The sequence below is a fragment of the Fragaria vesca genome, linkage group LG6 (genome assembly GCF_000184155.1).
Source record: "Fragaria vesca subsp. vesca linkage group LG6, FraVesHawaii_1.0, whole genome shotgun sequence".
NCBI lineage: Eukaryota > Viridiplantae > Streptophyta > Magnoliopsida > Rosales > Rosaceae > Fragaria > Fragaria vesca.
This window is the reverse complement of record NC_020496.1, coordinates 25,850,187-25,871,730: the sequence shown is the minus strand read 5'-3', so window position 1 is coordinate 25,871,730 and position 21,544 is coordinate 25,850,187. Positions and strand designations below refer to the sequence as shown.

General features: G+C 38.6%; 5 protein-coding genes across 5 annotated transcripts; 2 read left to right on the top strand and 3 right to left on the bottom strand.

Annotated features, from left to right (window-relative positions):
* Positions 1-768: 768 nt before the first annotated feature.
* Positions 769-1,230, top strand: LOC101303352 (indole-3-acetic acid-induced protein ARG7-like). The gene has a single exon (XM_004305752.1). It carries the CDS (start codon positions 769-771, stop codon positions 1,228-1,230), a length of 462 nt encoding a protein of 153 aa, XP_004305800.1.
* Positions 1,231-2,932: 1,702 nt separating this feature from the next.
* On the top strand, positions 2,933-8,616 carry LOC101309273. Its single transcript, XM_004303753.1, has 15 exons — positions 2,933-3,152; positions 3,246-3,298; positions 3,586-3,617; positions 4,000-4,090; positions 4,502-4,607; positions 4,695-4,765; positions 4,982-5,051; positions 5,458-5,520; positions 6,230-6,301; positions 6,430-6,531; positions 6,736-6,810; positions 7,276-7,377; positions 7,688-7,804; positions 7,887-7,943; positions 8,544-8,616. Exons 1-15 carry the CDS (start codon positions 3,006-3,008, stop codon positions 8,598-8,600), a joined length of 1,215 nt encoding a protein of 404 aa, XP_004303801.1. The 5' UTR covers positions 2,933-3,005; the 3' UTR covers positions 8,601-8,616.
* Positions 8,617-9,208: 592 nt separating this feature from the next.
* LOC101308986 lies at positions 9,209-9,878 on the bottom strand. Its single transcript, XM_004303752.1, has one exon. The coding sequence runs from the start codon at positions 9,840-9,842 to the stop codon at positions 9,408-9,410; it is 435 nt and encodes a 144-aa protein (XP_004303800.1). The 5' UTR covers positions 9,843-9,878; the 3' UTR covers positions 9,209-9,407.
* Positions 9,879-12,209: 2,331 nt separating this feature from the next.
* Positions 12,210-14,474, bottom strand: LOC101303056 (tyrosine-sulfated glycopeptide receptor 1-like). The gene has a single exon (XM_004305751.1). It carries the CDS (start codon positions 14,472-14,474, stop codon positions 12,210-12,212), a length of 2,265 nt encoding a protein of 754 aa, XP_004305799.1.
* A 2,647-nt stretch (positions 14,475-17,121) lies between these two features.
* Positions 17,122-19,328, bottom strand: LOC101308694 (tyrosine-sulfated glycopeptide receptor 1-like). The gene has a single exon (XM_004303751.1). The coding sequence runs from the start codon at positions 19,326-19,328 to the stop codon at positions 17,265-17,267; it is 2,064 nt and encodes a 687-aa protein (XP_004303799.1). The 3' UTR covers positions 17,122-17,264.
* Between the last annotated feature and the right edge of the window lie 2,216 nt (positions 19,329-21,544).

Here is a 21,544-nt window from a genome sequence, read left to right as displayed (position 1 = left end):
CTCCACCCTCCGGCGCCGGCGATGGCGCGCCTCCACCCCAGAAGACTCTAGCAGCGTCCCCGACCACTTTCCCTCCCCGGCGAGTCCATTTTTTTCCAGTTTTCCGGCGAGATCGACTTTGTTTGAAGTTTTGGGTGATCTTGCCAGAAAACTGAAAAAGAATGGACTCGTTGGGGAGGGAAAATGGTCGGAGACGCTGCTGGAGTCTTCTGGGGTGGAGGCGCGCCGTCGCCGGCGTCGGAGGGTGGAGAATGGACGGACGTCCACACTTTAAGGCCGGTGCGGACGTCCGCTCCTGATCCGACCTCTATATATATATAAATGAGTCGTAATCTAAATAGTATGAAAGTTCATTAGTTTTCTGAATATAGAGATGAATCTCTATATTATGAATAATATCCTAGATACATACATCATGCATGTAATTGGGTATGGTTAGCTAGCCCATTCAATTCAGATTTCAACATTAAATAGGGTGACAGTTATTTTGGCATTTGTATCTTGAGCTACTGAATGCTAAGCTTGCATTACTCTAAAGACTATTCAAACTTAATTAAATGTATTCTATATGTGCATGGATATTCCAGCAATGCAATATTAGTCCTCTTTGGAAACATTATATATATTTCTCACTTTCCTGAGTTTTACCAACATAAATTCAGATTCTCTTCTGTCATCGTATAGGCAATCATTAAACATTCAGGCACTTTTGTGAAGGACTAGCTTGGATTACCATCCCTTTCTGTATCTTAATTTCCTCAATTCTCCATGGCCACCTGCACAAGCAAAAGTTCCAAAACAATCCGGCAAGCCATCCAACTCAAACAAGTGATGAAGCTGTGGAAAGCCATAAGCGTCGTCAATGGTAAATCCAACCCCACTCCCTCTGGCTTCCTTCCTGTTTATGTCGGATGGGACCGAACCCGGTTCTTGATTCCTACCCGATTCCTCAAATATCCGATATTTGTGGCTCTTCTTGAGAAATCGGGAGAGGAATTCGGGTTCAAGATCAGTGGAGGGATAGTGTTGCCATGCGATGTTGAGTTCTTCAAAGAAGTACTGCATTTGCTTCAGAAGGATGAGAAGAGGTATGGTGGCTTAGAGCTCGACCAGTTCCTGAAGACAATTTCTGAGGTGAGTACTCATCATTTTGATTGCAAGATGGAAGACGGCAATGCTTATGGTCAATTTGTTGATGGACTTAGAGAACCTTTGACGGAGAAAGCATAATGGGGCTCGATTAGTTAATGATATGGACGTTGTGAGATATGAAATCTTCATTAATTTGCTTCGAATTCGTATCATTAGTTGAATTAATTGGCCGGGCCTGGCTAATTGCGGCTCTAAGAAAAACTAATTATTCTTATTTCATTTCTCCTCTTTGATTTCATCTGTGCTGGCTGTTGCTGCTTGTAATTGTTACTTGTGAAGTTTAATCTCATACATTGATATAATTGATGTTAATTATTTCGATGTTTTCTTTGAGGACGTCGATGTTGGTACATTTTTTTTTGGGTATATATGCGGACATGTACATATAGAGAAATCCAGTCCTCGTACTGTATATCTATACAGATGTGCAATCACACATACACAGCCTATTAGCTAGATTAATTTCCTTGTACTTTCCGTAAATTATTCTTTCTGGCATGGTGGAAAATTCATCATGAGAAGTATATAATCTCATGATTTTTGTGGCACCAGAAATATACATATATGAGTATCTATATCTATTTTGTTTGGGCTTACAACGCCATAATATATGGAGGCGTGTGCATGCAGTTGTGCACAAAGAAGAGAAGAATACTTAGTAGAATCTATTTAGTTAGATAGTAATTTGCTTGATCCTAGCTATTTTCACTAGCAGTTGGTCAGTTTCTGAATCGAGTTATCATGCTACGTACTTGGAAGTTCAAGGGTGATAAGATCGAAGTTATGGAAACTTAATTTTCCCATAATTTTGGCTGATTGTGTACAAGAGTTAAGTGAGAATATACTGATCGATATGAGTCTGCTGGCATGAATATTGGTTTTGAAGATGCAGCTTGAGATCGATCTAGGTTTCGGTCAACTTGGAAGTAGCAATGCGGCGATGCCAATGCATGCTCAGCATGGTGATGCTCAGCATGGTGATCTAGTTTCTCCTCCCAAATCCCAATCAACATTGCTGCTTAGTTCTAATTGATATATGATTTTTTTGCCTTTAGTAGATAAACGTAGATAAATTTTATTGTTTCAGAACCTGATCGACTCCCAACACTGCATTCCCATATATAAGTTGAGGAATTAGACCTCCATTATACAAGAAAGATCTATGATCTCCATTATGTATATGCTTATACTGAATAGAGTAGTTTTACCATTCTTAGAATCAGTGAGTGAGGACTGTTTGTAACACTGACGGTCCCGGTCGTTGGACTTAGTAGGTAGCCAGGTTGGTTACAAGTTCGGCACTTTTAAGGCAAATGAAGCAATATTTCTCTTCAACATGTTTTGAATCTATCTCTCCAGCAATTAGGGTTTACACGGTTAGTCAAGGTAGACATGCGGATCAATTGATGTTTTTGTTTTTGGGATTGCGACTTATTCTCGACAATTCATAATTAGATCATACATATTTTATATGTACATCTTTAGATTGATGTGAAAAAGATAAATATTAGAGTAGATCGATCGATAAAAAACTTGTTAGAGTTAATTATTCGAATTCAATTGAATCGACTTAATGTGAGCAACTAAGAATTAGGAACTAGCTCTAAAGCCTCAAACATCAAACAATGTGAGTATAAATTAAGATTGTATTTTTTTTTTTTTTTTTTGAGAAGACGATTGATTTCTTTCCCAAATCGTTACATTAACTAGTGTTTTTGACGTGTCAAAAGATCTTATCTAGAGGGCCCCACATTTGAAGGCTATGGTCTCTCAAACAAGTGAACAACTGATGGCTTGGCACCGAAACTAGAACAGAACACAGCAAAGCCATAGCCACAAATCTGAGAACAACCATGTTCATCGCCGCAGCAACAACGACGGCGGTGACGACTTGTCGTTTCCATATGCTTCGAATTCAATGCGCTGATTCTTCGAAGCCCAGACCCGGGTTTGGAACCAAAACCAACAACAAGAGCAAGAAAAAGAACAACCTCAACCAGGTACTATACATGTCTCTAAAGATTGAACCTTTTCCTTAAATGTTTTATTAAACTATGTTTCCTCTGAGTTCAAGTTTGTTTCAACACTCTCAGACAAACAAGGCCACTACCTCAGTTGATCAGAAAGGAACTGGTTTTCAACAAGGGTACATTCTTTGAATGCATTTTACGCTTTCTAGTTTGGTTTCTTTTCTTGTGTGATGTATGAACTTAATTTGGGTTCTTGTTGTTTTTGGGGTTTCAGTTAATTAGTAGATTATAGAAATGCATATATGGCTAATGCAAATGTGTAGGGAACTTCTGGCTACCTGGTTGATGTTTTTGTAGTGTTTGAATCGTGCAGCTGTTTGTTTTGGTAAATATTTATTGCTATTATCAAATGGTTTCACAAAGCTTGATCTTTGAGTGATATTCTGTTTATTCCCTTGTGCAGGAAATCAACCACTAACCGGTCTGTTACAAATCGTAAGTGGATTAGTATTCGTGAGAACTAATTATTGCTTAAAGAAATTTTAAATCTAGGCTTGATCGGTTTTCGCTAAGAGCTATTGTTTGAATGAATTCAAAGACCAGGGTCTTCTCATGCTGTTTCTCTTGCATACTTGTATGTTTGTATCTGAAACTGGCACTTAAACTTTGGCTAGTAGTAACTTGCCTTTGTTCAAATGTTTTGCAAAATTCTTGAGTAACTTTGTGGCTTGGACATGTTTGTGTTTTGTGGACAATCATGTTATCATGCCTCATTTGTCATTTCGTAGTCACGGTCTCTTGTTGATTAATAAGACATGCTCCTTCTATTCTTTGGTTTTATTTCATTCACAACTCAAGGTGATATTTTTCTTTGTAGAGGCGCCTGGATTAAGTTCCCGATTTGATGGGAAGGTTAAGAGAAATCTTGGCGACCTTGAGTTTGAGGAACGTCTGGAAGCAGTTAGAAGGTATAAACGCATTTTTTCTTAGAGGTCAAAAGATAGTCTTGATTACTGTTTTGAATATTTAGTTTTCATAAATGGTTGGGAAGTACTGCAAACTAAGGAACCATACTAACTGCCCAAGTAATGTATACTTCACTTGCATGTCAACTAACCCTTTATTGTACTCAGTGAAGCGGACGGTATTTCCTTCTCACTTTTCATCATTCAGCATTACCTAACATCATATATATGTATATGTATATAAAAAAGTCAGTAATCATGTCATTTTTATGCCTCGTTCCATGCTATTGCAGCGATATGTACGGCTGTGTTTGTACTGCATCATTCACATAGTAGCTGATTGGATGGTTTTATGTGCATAATGTTTTTAAGAAAAATTTCCTTTAAGTATCATGCCTTATGTGGAACATTCAGTTCAGCACTTCAGCAGAAAAAAACAGTTGAAAAAGAGGAATATGGAGCAATTGACTATGATGCACCTGTCAAATCGGAGAAGAAAAAAATTGGACTTGGAGCACAGGTAAACTTGTTATGCTATGTGCTGTCTAACCCATATAATCAATGTTCAAGGCACATATGTAACTGATTAGTGTGTCTCATGGAATAGATTGGAGTAGGTGTAGCAGTATTGGTATTTGGGTTGGTTTTTGCTTTGGGGGACTTTCTTCCTTCCAGCAGGTATGACATAGTAGATTGAAGTTTAAAAGATTTGAATACTTTGTTCTTCGATCTTTCTTCCACTTAAATGACTACTTGATTTTACGTATTGCATTTAGAGGTTGAAACTACTTTTATTGTTTTTTTATGCCCTTTTTATAGTATTTTATTCTAGCTGTTGTTTGTTAAGTAATTCGAGAGGAGTGATTTCATTTCGATATGGTTTCAAGTTTTCAGTGTTAGTCCTACTGAGGATGCTGCACTAACCAGTAATAAACTGTCCGAAGAAGAGAAAGCGTCACTTCAGGTACTGTTCAAACATAAAGATCTTTAGTCTTTTCTGTTTAGTATATTTGTTCTTTTTAGAAACTTTTTGTCTTATCACTTGAGAATAGATAATTGCTGAAATGTGTATAAAATCTAAATCATTGAGCTGATGTAGCTATGGAGAAGTGCTTCTGATATGTAACTATGTAACAGAGGGAAAGAGAGTAGAAACTAGTGAGAAAAGAATTAGAAAAGATAGATTCGGGCTGCTTTGACAGGACAGACGGTGGTTGATTCATACACACAATCCCAGAATAATATCACTAGTAGCATTAGTGATAGTATAATAAATGCAATGAAGTATTGATGATAGTAGTGATAGGAACAATATTATACATCACTAATTGTATCATCTCATTAGCAATTATACTTTGATTTTGTGGCAGACTAGGCTGAAAGAATATGAAGCAACACTTAGTAACAGCCCAAAAGATCCAACTGCTCTTGAGGTGAGTCGTATCGTATTACACAGCTTTGGAGCTTTCTTCCTTGGTTGTTGAATCCTACTACTGCTTAAATTCAAAGTTTAGATATCCAGGTTTTACTTTTACCATGTTTCCATTTAGTTAATGTCTACTTATACTCGTTTTGGTTTTGAAGTAATGTAAAAGGATATTGTTCCCGATTTCATGTTTGATCATGGGATGACCAATATGAGACCAAATGTTTATGCCAGTTCGCATTGCAGTGTACCAATAAGTTCACACATCAATGCAATTCAAATGTTGTGTTTGTTACATAGTAACATTACTTAGAAGATTAGAAGTTCAATGATGGTACAAAAATTTACAGTTTTTTTTTCTCTTAAATTTATGTCAAAGATAGAATTGTATAAGGAGTTTGAACCCAACCTATTCCTATCCAATTGTTAGTATGTGTATTATTTTGATCACTAATCGTAGAACATCAGCAAAAGGGACAGTTGGGAAAAAGCGGATAATAAATGGTTTTCTTATACCTTTCGTTATTATCCTTGAACATTGGCCAAACAAACATACAACTAAGAAGAAAGAAGCTACGTTTTTATAGAATTGCAATTAAGAACAATCTAAGGAGTAAGGAAAACTGTGAATGTCTTACTTTGATCACTTATAGTTTTGGTATGCCATCAAATATTCTCTGGCAGCCATTTTCAGTGTTTTTTTTGGGGCTTTGCAGGGAGCTGCAGTAACTTTGGCAGAATTAGGAGAATATTCTCGGGCTTCCACTCTGCTTGAGGACTTAACTAAGGTTTGTTCTCACTCTTTGCTCTTGGATTTATAAGACCACATTGTACGTGGAAAGGGGTGCTGAAATTGCTTATTGAGATTTCTCCTGCTGATAGCTTCTTAGTAACCCTTTTTTTTTTGGTGGGACAGGAAAAACCAAGTGATCCTGAAGTCTTTCGTTTGCTTGGAGAAGTAAAATATGAGCTCAAAGATTATGAAGGGAGTGTTGCTGCATATAAGGTTTCTTCCAAGGTCAGTCTTCTGACAACTTTGCACACTAAGCACAGCTAACTTCATCTAAGAATCAGTTGAAAGAGCTTGGTTGAGATAGATTTCAAATAATCCTTATCAGGGAAGTGCATTCATATAATTTGGTTTCTGATGATATTCATCATACCACCTATTCACAAAGTTCAATAAAATGCCTGACATGAATGTTCTGTTATTTTGTGGCAGGTGTCCAAAGATCTCAATTTTGAAGTTATGCGTGGCCTTACAAATGCATTACTTGCTGCTAAAAGACCAGATGAGGTTTTCAATTGGTCCTTTTCTTTTATGCTAACGTCATTTCAGAATACTTACCGCCATTGCATTCTTGTTGCAGTCTTTCGTCAATGTCCATGTTGTTTAGAGTGCTGTCAAAAAGAGAATATCTTCAATGGTATCAAGCATGTAGATAAGTCACATGCTCTAATTCACCAAAAGAAAAAAAAAAGTTACATGCTCTAGATTATGCTAATTGATATTCTTGAACTTGCCCAATTTTGCATACTGTAGCAGCTCTGAGTCTGGAATTCTGTAATCAAAGAAACATGGTTGTCATACTGGAGGAATAGTAATGTATTGCTCTAATTGTTTGTTGGATTATATCTTTTGAGGTTTTGATTCTCAGTTGTCTCCTAGATTATCAGTTTTCTTATAACTAGTAAAATCAGACTTATCTTTTATCCAAAAGAACAAAATCAGACTTGTCTTCTTCCGCCTTTCTGTTTGCAGGCTGTCCAATTTCTTCTCGCCTCTCGATCACGTTTAGATGCAGACAACCCAGAAACAAAGGCAGCAAGCAGTATGACTGGAATGCAGGTGGATCCCATTCAAGTGAGTCTCCTATCCTCACTGACATTTACATATTTTGGCACCACTGAAATGGCTACTTTGCACTTTGTCTTTTAAATTGAATAAGACTCAGATGAAACCAAACAGAGTTAGAATCTTTTGACCATTTAACTATTCATATATAATATCCCGACTTAATCTTGCAAATTTCTCTTCTTTTTAAGGTTTGAAATGTTGTTTGAGTTAATTTAGCTATCAGATGTTGTGTTTTGGGTTCAATTGGTTCTGTCCAAAGTCTGATTCTGTTTCCTCTATTTACTTTTGTATTTTCAATTTTGTCATGAACAATCAGGTCGAATTACTTCTTGGAAAAGCCTATTCAGATTGGGGCCATGTCAGTGATGCTGTCTCTGTCTATGATAGGCTCATCTCTAGTCATCCAAATGACTTCCGTGGTTACTTAGCTAAGGTTTTTCTTTTTCTCTTTTTCTTTTGTGGTGATTCATTTTTTGTTGGTTTCTTAAAGGTTTATTCCTTTAATGCCTCTGCAGGGAATTATATTAAGAGAAAATGGTAAAGGTGGAGAGGCAGAGCGGATGTTCATACAGGTATTTATGAACGCCTATTGGCACCTGAACTATACTTTTGAATGCCAATTGGCACCTGAAATATGTTTACACATGCACACATAGGCACACCGGCATTACATGTGAAGAGAGGATGATTATGCATGCAAATTTATGAATGACTAGTGTGAGATGAAGTCTATATCTGTAGTGATATGTGCTTACACACCAGAGATACAGATTAGGGAAGTCGTATGTTCCATCTATAAAATTTTCTGCAAGAAATGGCTTTGAGTGGCTTAAATTTCATGTGAACATTTTCCTACCTAATTGGGTTTACAAATGGTCTGACAGTATTGTGACTGCAGCAATATGCTACAGCACAAAGTAAGTTGTCAGTTATCTTGATTCCTTCCACTGTTGTGTTGAGTACAATTGTTAGGATATGAAGAGAGCCCTATGGTACTCTCAATTTTCTGAAGGGTGATAAACATAAAAACTTTCTTTTGTATTTTGTAAACAAACTTGATCTCATTATTTTGTACATTAGCAACTATTCTATTAAGTAGATGTGATACTAGTGCATACGTGTGAGCTTGTGTAACAGTGTGTCGCTATAATCATGATTTTGTGTGTGTGCAGGCACGGTTTTTTGCACCAGAGAATGCCAAGGCACTTGTAGATCGGTATTCAAGGTGATGTCCACAATCTTGAAGTAGAATGTGCCCCTAAATTGGAACACATGAGCCAATGGGAAGAGAGTCAGGACTAGGATAGATAAAGAGGATCAATTCTCTTCATTGTAACAAAAATTGTAATCAAAAGGCTTCTTGTATTACCACGTTTAGAACATTGAGTTTACTTGTATAGAACTGGAGACTTTTGGTCCAAGAACACTAAAGACGAGCTGAGCTGTGAATAAACAGATGATAGGTTTGGATCATTTTTTATATTCTTCTGATTTTGTGAAGTCTTTTACATAAAAATGAAATCTAACCTTAAATAAGTATTTAGCACAAAAAGCATGTAAAGTCGAACAAATTCTGAAACGCAAATGATTCATATGATTTTAGCCAACTTGAGTATGCTTGGCTTCATTTTCTGCAGCTATTGTCAGTCTCTGCCGGAGTTAACTCTAAAAGAAAAACACTTTCAGTCGAAATTTGAACCAGATTGATTTTCAGATAAGAGAAGTAAAACTAGTCAACAACCTTCCAGACTCAAGTATCAAATTTTATGAATCCACTTGCAAACCCTATTCCCTTAAATCCCAATTATAGGGGAACTAAAATTCACAAGCAGAAGATCATCACCACATACAATTGTACTCTGCTAGACCAAAACAAAAGTAACCTCAACTTTCCAATGGGAAAATTACCCTCATTTCACATCAATAAAACACAATTTCCCACACAACTCCCTTACATATTCAAGTACCCCAATAAACTCAACATCCCACATTGAAAACAAGTAAGGAATTACACAAACCCAAGAAACAAAACCCATTCAAGGATGTTCCTTATTGACATTCCTAACAGAATTCCAGATATCCCCAAAACCCTTGATTACATGAGGCAGAACACTCCCAATGCCTTGCAAGGTGAGCCCAGAAGCAACCCCAATAGCAAAAGACTCACCATAGCCAGGCTTGGAGTCAAGCTTCATGTTCAAAATGGCAAGGCTGTTGTTGGTGGTGTCAGCCTTTCTTGCAGTCTCAGCCAAAAGCTTGTCCTTTCTGCCTCTTCCAGAGGATATGACCCTAAACAGGGCAGTCTGGAGGTCCCCTATGACCTTGAGGGAGGCTTCTTGGGTGTCCATCCCTTGGGACTCATAGTGGGAGACGAGCTCTTGTGGGGTGGGCAGCTTTCTCTTGAGGGCATTTGGGTCTGTGGATTTGGTGGGTTTTTGGGGGTTGGAGTTTGGGGTCAGTGGTTGTTCCATTGGAGAGGGTTTAAGAAATGGTCAATTGGGGATGTTTGAGTTTTAAGGGTTTATGCGAGGAGATAAGGTGGACAATAAGGGGTAAAATAGTCTCAAATCAACCGGGTCGGGTCAGCTGGTACATACTTGAAAGCCCAGGTCAGTAGACGGGTCGGGTCAGTTGGCACATTTTCTGTCGATATTGTGCTCCATTTTTGTGTGCTGCTTTTACTTTCCAGTTAGATTGGTAACTTCTACATTCTATAGAGTGCCGGGGTAACCATGCTGTGAGTATCGCAATTGCGCGACTTGACAAGTTTCGTATTTTAGGTTGAGTTTTATGCCGCTTCCATACATTCTTGGATTGCAAATTTTCCACACATTATGGTTTGATCTACAAATCTCAAGGTCTTGACAATGAATTATTATTAGTAAGGAATTTTCTTCAGGAGGCTGAGAATTTAGCTTCAGTTTTTACTAGTTTCTTTATGTGTTTCAGAGCCGCGTTCTATTGTAAAATGACAGATTGTTGGTGAAATACAGTGATACACCTTCCAATTAATTTGTTCTAATTTAGCTCTAGGGTTGGTGCAACATTTTTATTTATTAACATCATACATATGTGCACATATTGCCGCTCACATCTAGCGTGTCCGCTCTTTAGTACCAATAATCTAAATTAATGCTACATGTATCTTGATTAACAGTAATAAAATCAAACATGCCAAAAAGACGTGTGACAATACTTTTGATAAGGTGGACAAGCTAAAGGATGGTCCACAAATTAACATCTGTTACGGTTGCTGTTGCAGAACTTGCTCTAAATTTTTCTTTAAACACACATCCTACAACAATCTTTTGAATTATGAATGCCACAACCCCAATAAGAAAATCAAACAAGAGATTGTCAACCCAATCCGAGAAGTTTATTCCATGCGTTGGAGAAGATGGCACAACTCCTTGGATATCATTGAATGCCACACTAAAGAAAGACAAGTGATGCAGAGCTTTAAGAGAAGCAGGGATTTTACCATGTAGATGGTTATAAGAGAGATCCAGTCTCTCTAAGTTGGTGAGTTCTGAAACTTGATCTGGGATTCTTCCATACAAGTTGTTATGACTGAGATCCAACACATAAATAAACTTCAACTCCCCAATCTCAACAGGGATATCTCCACCAAAGCTGTTGTTGCTGAGATTGAGGTAACTGAGACAGGTGAGGTTGGTGATAGACGGAGAGATTACACCACTTAGCCCTCTCCCAGGCAGCAATAGAGCTACGATACGTTGATGATCATCATCTTGGTTGCAAGTTACTCCCTCCCAATAGCAACAGTCAGTTGAATCAGACCAATTCAACGGCGGTGAGGAAGATGATGATACCTTGAAGGTCAAGGACAGGAGAGCGTCTCGATCCACCTGGTCACAAGCACCAGAGGCAAAGCAAGCAAGGAAAATCCATTGAGCCAAGTAGAGAAGAATCTGTATTATTCCTCTATGGAAGATCATGGCAAGAGGAGCCTCAATCTGTCAATCCTCACCGAATATTCTCATGGAATCATATGCATATATTATCATCAAACAGTATGTCTCTCAGCCTCTGAATGTGTTCTAATATTATCAGATTAAGGGCAGTAAACACCTACTGCGTAACGACCTAGAGAGAGAGAGAGAGAGTTGACAATTTGATCTTGTTGGACCTGGTATTAAGTTGGAAGTTTGATCAAATGACGTGGTAGCTTAGCATACAAGGCATATATGAGATACTACGTACATGACTTGGTTGAGCTTCTCAGTTATTGACCATACTCTGAACCTTAGGTTTACACAATGAAGGAAGCTTGAACGAATATTACATGTAATGACATTGCCTTTTTACTAGTGAAGACCATTACATATAGAAACAATTCATATGAACATTTACTTATGAAGGCAGAGACAGCAGTGTGCAACTACAAGTGCAGTTTACCTTATTTTTCAAGAGGATGTTGGACAATGCATTAGTCATAATCTGATATAATAACAAACTAGCGTATAAGGACTACATACTAAATAAAGTCACTACCTAACCTAACACAGCGCAACAAACATATGAACAAAGTAGCCGGATATGTGAAATTCGGGTAGTGTATGTGTGAATTTACATCGATTTCCTTGATAATAGGATCTCATTTCCTGTATATGCAGAAAAGTATGTGATTGAGGTTTATCTAACATATATGAACTCAAAAAATAGGCAAAGGAACCATAATAACAAACTGTGCTAAATCTGGTAACACCAAATACCTTTCTCCCTGTCTGAGTGTCTGCCATTGCTGTTTCTCATTCTTTCAGAACAAATATGCAGTTACGAGGGAGTACCGGTAGAAGAGTAGAAAGTCCGACCTATTATAGGTCTGAATAAACACGCACTAAATCAACTTCTCCTGTTTGATGAATCAATTTCTTCTCACACCAACCTATTAATGGAATTTTCGTGTTATCAATACTAATACCAATACGAAAAGCAATGCCGAAAGTGATCCCGAAGATGAGCGCTCTAAGAATCTTATATGAAGATCTCTTAGTAACTGCAGACGCTAGAGGGCTTGGAGGGCTTGGGGAGCAAAAGTGATTTGCAGCACATAATCCTGGATTCCCTTCGAAGCTTGATTTGGTAAAAGTATTGAACTGACCCCCAGATGGCACTGGTCCCTGAAGATCATTGTATGCCACACTGAAGAAAGACAAGTGCAGACCATTGAGAGCGGCAGGTATTGCACCAGATAGGAGGTTATAGGAGAGAGGCAACGCCTCCAAGTTGGTGAGATTAGATATCTGAACTGGGATGCTGCCAGAGAAGGTGTTGTGACTAAGGTCCAACACGAGAATGACCTGCAACTGCCCTATCTCGGTGGGGATGTTGCCACTGAGGTTGTTATTACCGAGATATATAGCGGGGGGAAGGCTGGACAGTTGATTGTACTGGTATTGATCACTTCCATTTTGGGGAATCGTAAAGACCGGCAACTCTATACGACCTCTGTCCGCTAGATGGATGCCTTGTTTTGATGTCAAACTAGGCATCCCACAGAGCTCCCTAGGAAATCCTCCAGTAAGGAGGTTATGGGACAAATCTATGTAGAAAAGGTTTGGCAGACTACCTAACGAACCGGGTATAGAACCATGTATGAGGTTAAATGACAGGTCCAAGACTTTAAGATTTTTAAGCTTGCCAAGCCAAGTGGGAACTCGACCTGTGAAATTGCAACCACCTAGAGCAAAAACCCGTATATTCTGAAACCCATCAGGGTCTGATAGGTCTTCATCATATGGCAAAGGTTCATTCACAAAACTTTTGGAGAGTACCAGAGTAGACAGATTCCTGCAACCCCTTAAAATTCTAAGAGCCCCGGTGGCATTGGTAAGGTTGTTGTTAGAGATGGAGAGGTATGCCAGGGATGCCAGTCCAACTATTTCAGGTGATATCTGGCCTCTGAGCCGATTACTGGCAAATCGAATTGCTGTCAATGACTTGCAAGAGTAGAGGCTTTGCGGTAACTCACCAGAGAAGTTGTTGTTACCAAGGTCGAGTATTGTGAGGTGTTTGAGATTAGAGAAATTGAAGGAAGAGAGCTCTCCTGCCAAGTTGTTGACACGCAAATTCAAGGCGGATAGATTTGTGCAGTTTGCAAGAGATGGAGGCAAGGAACCTGTGAGGTTGTTGTTATGAAGAACTAGCTTTTCCAACAGGAAAAGGTTACCGATTTGGACTGGAATTGACCCAACGAACTGGTTCGAGTAGAGCTCCAAGATCTTCAGGTTGATTAAACGCACAATGCCATCACCAATGGGACCTGACAAACGATTGACAGGCAGAGAGAGCCTTTGGAGATCAGCAAGGTTGAAAATGTCATCAGGGAGAGGACCAAAGAGATCATTGTATCCTGCGCGAAGGACTTGGAGGTGGGAACAAGAGCCTAGTCCAATGGGAATGTGGTCAGTGAATTTGTTGGAGGAGAAGTCCAAGATGGTGAGGCTGCTGGGTTTACTGCCATTTTTGCAGAAAACAGAGATGGGAATGGAGCCAGCAAAGCTGTTATTGCTGACATTGAAAATGGAGAGAGAGCCAGCAGCGATGGATGGGATGAGGATCGACGATGGGATTGTTCCATTGAAGTAATTGCTGGACAAGTCTACAATCTCAATCTTGCTGGCATCGTCTGATGAAAGTGGTAGATTGCCGTTGAGCCGATTGAAGCTCAAGTCCAGAACTTGAAGGCGAAACAGGGATTGGAACAAACCATCCGGGAGAACACCCAACAGAGAATTGTGGGAGAGATCAAGGTGGGTTAGATAGGTGAGGTTAGTGATAGCTGGAGAGATTGTACTGCTTAAACCTCTCCCAGGCAGCCAAAGATGAACTACTCGATCATCAAGACCACAGAGTATTCCTTCCCAATGGCGGCAGTCGGAGGAAGCAGACCAGTTCAATGGTGATGAGACCTTGAAAGCCAGAGACAAGAGAGCGTTGTGATCCACTTGATCACAAGCAGCCAAGGCACTGCAAGGAAGAAACAGCAGTACAAAAACCCACTGCCATAAAACGATGAGCTTTGTCATTGGGATGCCCTTCATCTTGTCCTTGGAGAAAGTTGCTTTGCTGGGCACCATCTTATTCATTTCCAAACCAGTGGTACCAATTTAGCATGTCTTTATATCAATCTGACCTCTGCCTTTGGTCTGAGATTCTATGCGAGTGGAAGTACTGCGGTATCTAAGGAAACACTGTTTGGTCTCTACGTAATGGAGCCCAAGACTGAGTCCAAGTCATACTGCATGAACAGACTGATATAATAAAAAAAAAGTGCTTACCAAGATATTAATAGACAATGGATTACAAAAACTGGAATGAAACATAAAAGAACATTTCCTTATCAAAAAACAGAAAAGAGAATATATCACAAAAGCGTTTAGTTGCAGTTTGGTTCAAGGAATGGAAAGGAAATGAAATAAATTCTTTGAATTTTCCTTTGACATGGGAAAGGAAAATGAATCCTTGGGGGTGGGGGGAATGAACAATTTTCCATCCAATTTTCCTTTCATGTGGGAACCACTTTCCTTTCCCACTCATTTCCCTTTGGTTTCCAAATAAGGGTCAGCTAACTTTTACTACCATGAAGGTTGGACGACCTTCCACGTCCTGAAAAGCTGTAAATCTTGTTCAATGTGAATCACAGCTTGATGGGTTGTTTATAGTTATATTGTCCCATTGTAGTAAATTAATTAACGTTAAAGCAGAAATTGATGGGTCTAGTAGAGATTAGAGAGAGAAAACAAAGACACATCAATTTTAGGAGAAATAGAACAAACAGGTCCAGCATCCATACAAAGGGAAGATGATACCTTGAAACTTGAAGGCCAAGGACAAAGAGCCTCATGATCCAATTGGTAGGGGGCAGCACAGGTAAAGCAAGGCATGATCATGCCAAAGACAACATATTGTCACAAAAAGAGAAGAGGCTGTGTTGTTCGCCTTTGTTCATTGTGGAGAACTAGAGCGAGCCTATCTATACAGGCAGTTGTATCTGAGCATGAAATGCAGAAAATTAATATTTAGGTATGATAATGAAAATCACATAATTCAGGTGATTTTTTTTGTAAATGCATGAACATATGATTGTGAAGTATTTCTATAGAAAATTCTTTCACATCAGAAAGGGACACTATCAGTATTTAAGATGAACACATACCAGAATCATGAGGGAGGAAAGTTATTAAGCTACCAGAAAAGGAAATTTACTAATATCTTTTAAAACTGAAACAAATTAACATTATCTAATGTAAAAAACATGGAAAGAAAGAAAAATTCCATGGAGACCTGGTCTTAATATAAAAACTGTTTACTCTGAAACAGGAAAGGCTGTTCCAGTGTGATACTGCTGGTTAGTCTTAGGCTCATGGCTGTTGAACTTTGTAATTAGTCAGAATGTGATAAAAAAGAAACATGACTCCTTTCTATCCTACCTAATTCAGGAGTTGGATCCAGACCTATCTTAAAGATGATTATGAATAACAGTGAATTGCATTTGATTAATAGTCTTGGACTTGAACCATAAATGAAGACTTGATGACTTGGTAAAACATAGCTTGAACTGATAGTAAAAGTATTGTTGAATGCACAATTCATTTCCTTAAAATGTGCATGCCTCAACCAATCCATTATAAATCTAAATCACAAGTTTTATGTACATAAACCCTTGAGAAACTGAAAATAGTAATCCTGGAATGACTTAGCTTCAAACCAAGATGTGGTTACTGAACCAAAACTAACCCCAGATGGTTACAAGGATGGAACAAGTGCTTGAAGAAAGACAGAAAAAGTTCGACAATTTCAGAGAAACAGCACTATCACAAGATGAATTGTAATAAAACTAGTGACTAATAATGGGTCGGAAATCCAGGATGCTTCCAAAGTAGGTGCTAAAACTCATAGTGTTTACTTTCAGACTGTGCCAGCAGTCTGCTGCTGCTAGTTTGGTCTTAGCAGGCGGACCTTGTAATTATCTTAACCCATTAGGGAGCCCTTCTAGTGAGGACCCTTAAGTTGAGGACTTGGTGATGACTTTTCGGTTTATCCCACCTTTCGATCTTATATCTACATCTTAACCGTTCAGTTTATAGGTATTTATGAGTAGATCATTTCTTCAAATTTTCAGCTATATTGAAAATTGTTAAGACATTCATAAGTATGATTTATCAATTATGAACTTGAATGGTTTATATTTGACAGATTTGGTTCGTCTATTAATTTGATCTAGTTTGTTATCTTAACGAACACCAATTTGAGTGAAAATTTGTAGAAATGATCTACTCATATAAACCTAAAAACTGAACGAATAAGATGTCAAAATGTGATCGAAAATTGGGTCTATTAAACCATAAACCGAAAGTCATCACTAAGTCCTCAACTTAAGGGTCCTCACTAGAAGGACTTCTCATTAGTCATATTCTATTAGTTAGTTCCCCTTTTAGGTAAGATCCATGAACACAGGTCCATTGAAATTCAGGTTGGTCTATGCCTATTTAGGTGAACTTTATATCAATTTCCTGATAAGGGGGATTGATTTACTTTGTTGATCACGGAAACCTAGGGTTGGATATTGAACATCTTCACATTCGAAAGTAGGTAAAGGAGCGATAAAACGAACTGTATACTAAAAAAACCTGGTGAACCAAACTGTGATACTGTTCCCCGTCTGTGACTGGCTGACTGCCCACGCTGTTTTTCTGTCTTTCAGATCTGATATGCATTAACATGTAATACCAATAACAGGTTTTATCACATACACGCACTGAAGAATTCTACTTCTTATTCCAGTGAAGAACTATTCTTTTTCTTACACCAACTTAGTAATGGAATTTGTTGTCATTACTCATCAATGCTAATACCAATAACAAAATTTAAACCAAGAAAATGCCGAAAGTGATCCCAAAGATGAGTGCACTTAGAGTCTTATCTGAAGATCTCTGAGTACCTGAAGATACAGGAGGGATTGCAGGACTTAGAAGGCGAAGGCAAGATAGCTGCGCAGTTTGATAGCCACATAATCTTGTATTTCCTTCAAAGCTGGAGATGGTAAAAGTATTGAACTGACCCCCAGATGGTACAAAACCCTGAAGATCATTGTATGCAACACTGAAGAAAGAAAGGAAATTCAGAGCTGTAAGGGAAGCAGGGATTGCACCAGATAGATGGTTATACGAGAGATCCAATTTCTCTAGGTTAGATAGGTTTGACATCTGATCTGGGATGCTACCAGAGAAGTTATTATGGCTAAGATCGATCACTTGAAGAAACTTCAATTGACCAATCTCAATAGGGATATTGCCACTGAGGCTATTCCAACCAAGGTATAGTGCTCGGGGAAGTTGAGAGAACTGCTTGTATTGCTGATTAGTACCATTTTTGGACATCACAGTAACTGGTAACTCTAGAAAACTTTGTTCCACTTTTTCGTTGGCCTCTTTTGATGTCAAAGATGGCATTCCGCAGAGCTCCCCAGGGAATGATCCAGTAAGGAGGTTATTGGACAAGTCCATGTAGAACAGCTTGGGTAGACTACCCAACCAACCTGGAACAGTGCTGGTTATAAGGTTATATGACAGGTCCAAGACTTGAAGATTCTTAAGCTTGGCTATCCAGGTGGGCACTTGACCTGTAAACTTGCAACCACCCATAGCAAGAACTTGGAGTTTGTCAAATCCATCTAGGTCTGCCAGGCTTTCATCATTTGGCAAAGGTTCCAACAGAAAACTCTTGGTGAGGACCAGAGTGGTGAGATTCTTGCAACCCATTAGAACCATAAAGGCCCCGGTGGCGTTGGTAAAGTTGTTGTTAGAGATGGAGAGGAAAGCAAGGGATTCTAATGCAACTATTTCAGGTAATATCTGCCCTTGGAGATTATTGCTGTCCAATCTAATTGCTGTCAATGACTTGCACGAGTAGAGACTTTGCGGTAACTTACCAGTGAAGTTATTGTTGCCAAGGTCAAGTGTGGTGAGGAATTGGAACGTAGAGAAATTGAAGGCAGAGAGGTCTCCTGTTAAGTTGTTATCACGCAAACTCAAGGTGGATAGATTTGTGCAGTTGTTGAGAGATGGAGGTAACGCACCTGTGAGGTTGTTACTGTGGAGGACCAGATCCTCCAACATGACAAGGCTACCAATTTGGGTGGGTATATTCCCCACGAATTGGTTTGAGTAGAGCTCCAGGATCTTCAGACTGGTTAATCCTACAATGCCATTGCCAATGTTTCCTGATAAGCGGTTGAAGGGTAGGGAAAGCTGTTGGAGATCAGCAAGGCTAAAAATGTCATCAGGGAGACGACCAGACAGAGCATTGAAGCCTGCACGGAAAATCTGGAGCTTGGAACAAGAGGCAAGGCCAGTGGGAATTGGATCAGTAAATCTGTTGAAGGATACATCTAAAAAGGTGAGGTTGTTGTGGTTGCTGCTATTTTTGCAGAAAACAGAGATAGGAATGGAGCCAGCAAGGCTATTTTTGCTGACATTGAAAAAGGATAGAGAGTCAGAAGCCACAGATGGGATTGTTCCATTGAAGTAATTGCTGGACAAGTCTACAATCTCAAGCTTGCTGGCTTCAGTAGGTGAATTTGGTAACTGGCCGTTGAGACGATTGAAGCTTAAGTCTAGAACTTGGAGGCTAAAGAGGGAGGAGAACAAGCCATCCGGGAGTAGACCAAACAGGCTATTGTGCGAAAGATTGAGGTGGGTGAGATAAGTGAGGTTGGTGATAGCTGGAGAGACTGAACCGCTTAAGCCTCTCCCAGGCAACCACAGATGCAGGACTCGATCATCTGGACCACAGATTATTCCTTCCCAAAAGCAACAGTCTGAGGAAGCAGACCAATTCAATGGTGATGAGGCCTTAAAATCGAAGGATAAGAGTGCGTCGCGATCCACTTGATCACAAGAAGCAGATGCACGGCAAGGGAGAAACAACATAATGAAAACCCACAGACACAAAAAGATTAGCAATGTTTTTAGGACATCATTCTTCCTGTCCTTGGAAAAGGTTATGTTGGGTTTCATCTTGACTATCTCCAAGCTACTACTACCAATCAATACATCACATTGTATATGATTATATATGTAACCTGCACCCTTACTCTGAATTAAGTTCTACGAATGTGGAATATTTTATTATTTTGGGATGGAAGGAAAAACCCTCAACCTAGAGAGACCAGACAGAGTCCAAGTCATGATGCAGGAACAGAACGGTTTAATAAATTTGTGCTTACCAGGTCATAAGGAAAAAGGAACAATTAATTCTAGAAAAAATTGGACTAAAACATATAAGAACATATTCCATAAGCGTTTACTTGACAAGGAAAGAGATTATTTGACTTTGAGTTGGACTTTCCACAATCTACAAATCTTGTTTAATAATTTGAAAGAAAAGCCTGGATGGTTTCTTTGCCCTGTTTAAAGCAGAAATTGATGGGTGGTAGAGACAACAACGAAGAGAAAAATGAACATAAAGGGAAAGAAAAAACAGGTTCAGCATCCATACAAAGGGAAAGATCATACCTTGAAAGAACATCCTGATCCAATTGGTAAAAGCCATCAGAGGCAAAGCAACACAGCAACACAAAGGACAATCCCTTGACCCAAAGCAGAAGAGCCAGTGTTCTTCGTCTTTGTTCATTGTGAAGCACTAACTAATCCTTCACAATGAACAAAGACAGTCTATGCATAACATTGTCCATGTGCATTGCAGCAAACACCATTGACCTACATAGAGGGAGACAGAGTGCCAGCAAACGTTGCATGAATACATTGATCATGATAATTTATTCTTAAAGACATGAAGAAAAATTCTCCTAGAACATCATTTAAAAAATGGCAAGCACATAAAAAACCAATTACACAGAAAGTCAAAAAAACGTGGTTAAAATAATAAATTCTGATCTGTAGTGTTTACTTGACCGGCCCTTGAGGATTGGACCTTCCATGTGCTTTAACAATTGACCAAATTATATTCTTCACAGTTAAGAAGTTGCAGAAAGGCAAGGAGAAACAGTTGATAAACAAATTAATTAAAAAGAAAAAGAAAAAGAAAATGGTTCAGAATCCACACAAGTAAAGACTTTATTCACCACCAAAATTACTGGGTAACTAAAGAGAATCAGAACAAGATTTTCTGGGTAACTATTAGACTGAGAATTAGCAGAGAAAGATCTATGCTTTGTCAAAAAAAAGTAAGAAAAGCTATCTATGATCAAGCACAAACCCAGATATATTTGGAATCAAATTTGTTTGCAAGTAGGTTGTTAAATTTTGTCCAATTCTATTGGAGGTATGATCATGACATGTTCTTGTGAAAGCAAGTAACGGAGAGTGAAGCTGACAATAGAATATGTAAATGATAAAAATGGAGTTTAATACCTTATACTGGTTGTGGGGAGTTAACACGTACTTTGTGTTTCCAAAAGCTCCTTGAGAGCGATGATGCTCTTGCAACAGAACCGCATTGCAAACATGATACTTCTGTTTTATCCATTGATGAAAAGCATTGACGTTGTTTACTGAAAGATCAGAAGGAGACGGTGAACTGCCTATTGTGAAGATTTGTATCCCCTCATTCGGCATTGGGCATTTCTGCGGAGCCCCGACCCACTTATTTATTAATTTTTTATTAGAATGGAATAATCTTGTTAACAACAAACTAGATAGTTACATAAGGAATTAGTACATTAGAGTCATTGTGTTACGTTCTCAACCCAAACTTGAAATGCAGGAAACAAACTTTTTACTGTAATTCTTAGGGCTATATGTACAATTAATTGAAGATAAGAAGTGAAAGATGGTGACGAGATAAAATAGACTAAGGATAAAAGTCATAAAACACACGTTCTTCCTCATCTTTGGGCTCAAGTGACTCACACGTGATCACAATTGCACAATTGATGGAGGTATGATAGAAGTTGATCCGAGATACGAGAACAATATACAAAAGATAAACTAAGTTCGGGTATTACTTTAATGACTAGCTTTGAGAGTTCGGATATCATTCTGGCAGTCATCAACAAAGAATAATACTGACACACAAAAAAAGTAATCTCTAGCTACTACTACTTTTCTTTTTAAGAAAAATGATAATATCTTTTATTGATCAACGAAACAGTACATAATAGTTTACCACTTCTATTACCTAAACA

Excerpts from the sequence above, each read along its gene's own strand:
- LOC101303352 (XM_004305752.1), top strand. The coding sequence starts at position 769 with ATGGCCACCTGCACAAGCAAAAGTTCCAAAACAATCCGGCAAGCCATC.
- LOC101309273 (XM_004303753.1), top strand. The coding sequence starts at position 3,006 with ATGTTCATCGCCGCAGCAACAACGACGGCGGTGACGACTTGTCGTTTC. Across the intron at positions 3,153-3,245 it reads AAAAGAACAACCTCAACCAG|ACAAACAAGGCCACTACCTC; the intron begins GTACTATACATG and ends CAACACTCTCAG. Across the intron at positions 7,378-7,687 it reads TGCAGGTGGATCCCATTCAA|GTCGAATTACTTCTTGGAAA; the intron begins GTGAGTCTCCTA and ends ATGAACAATCAG.
- LOC101308986 (XM_004303752.1), bottom strand. The coding sequence starts at position 9,842 with ATGGAACAACCACTGACCCCAAACTCCAACCCCCAAAAACCCACCAAA.
- LOC101303056 (XM_004305751.1), bottom strand. The coding sequence starts at position 14,474 with ATGGTGCCCAGCAAAGCAACTTTCTCCAAGGACAAGATGAAGGGCATC.
- LOC101308694 (XM_004303751.1), bottom strand. The coding sequence starts at position 19,328 with ATGTTGTTTCTCCCTTGCCGTGCATCTGCTTCTTGTGATCAAGTGGAT.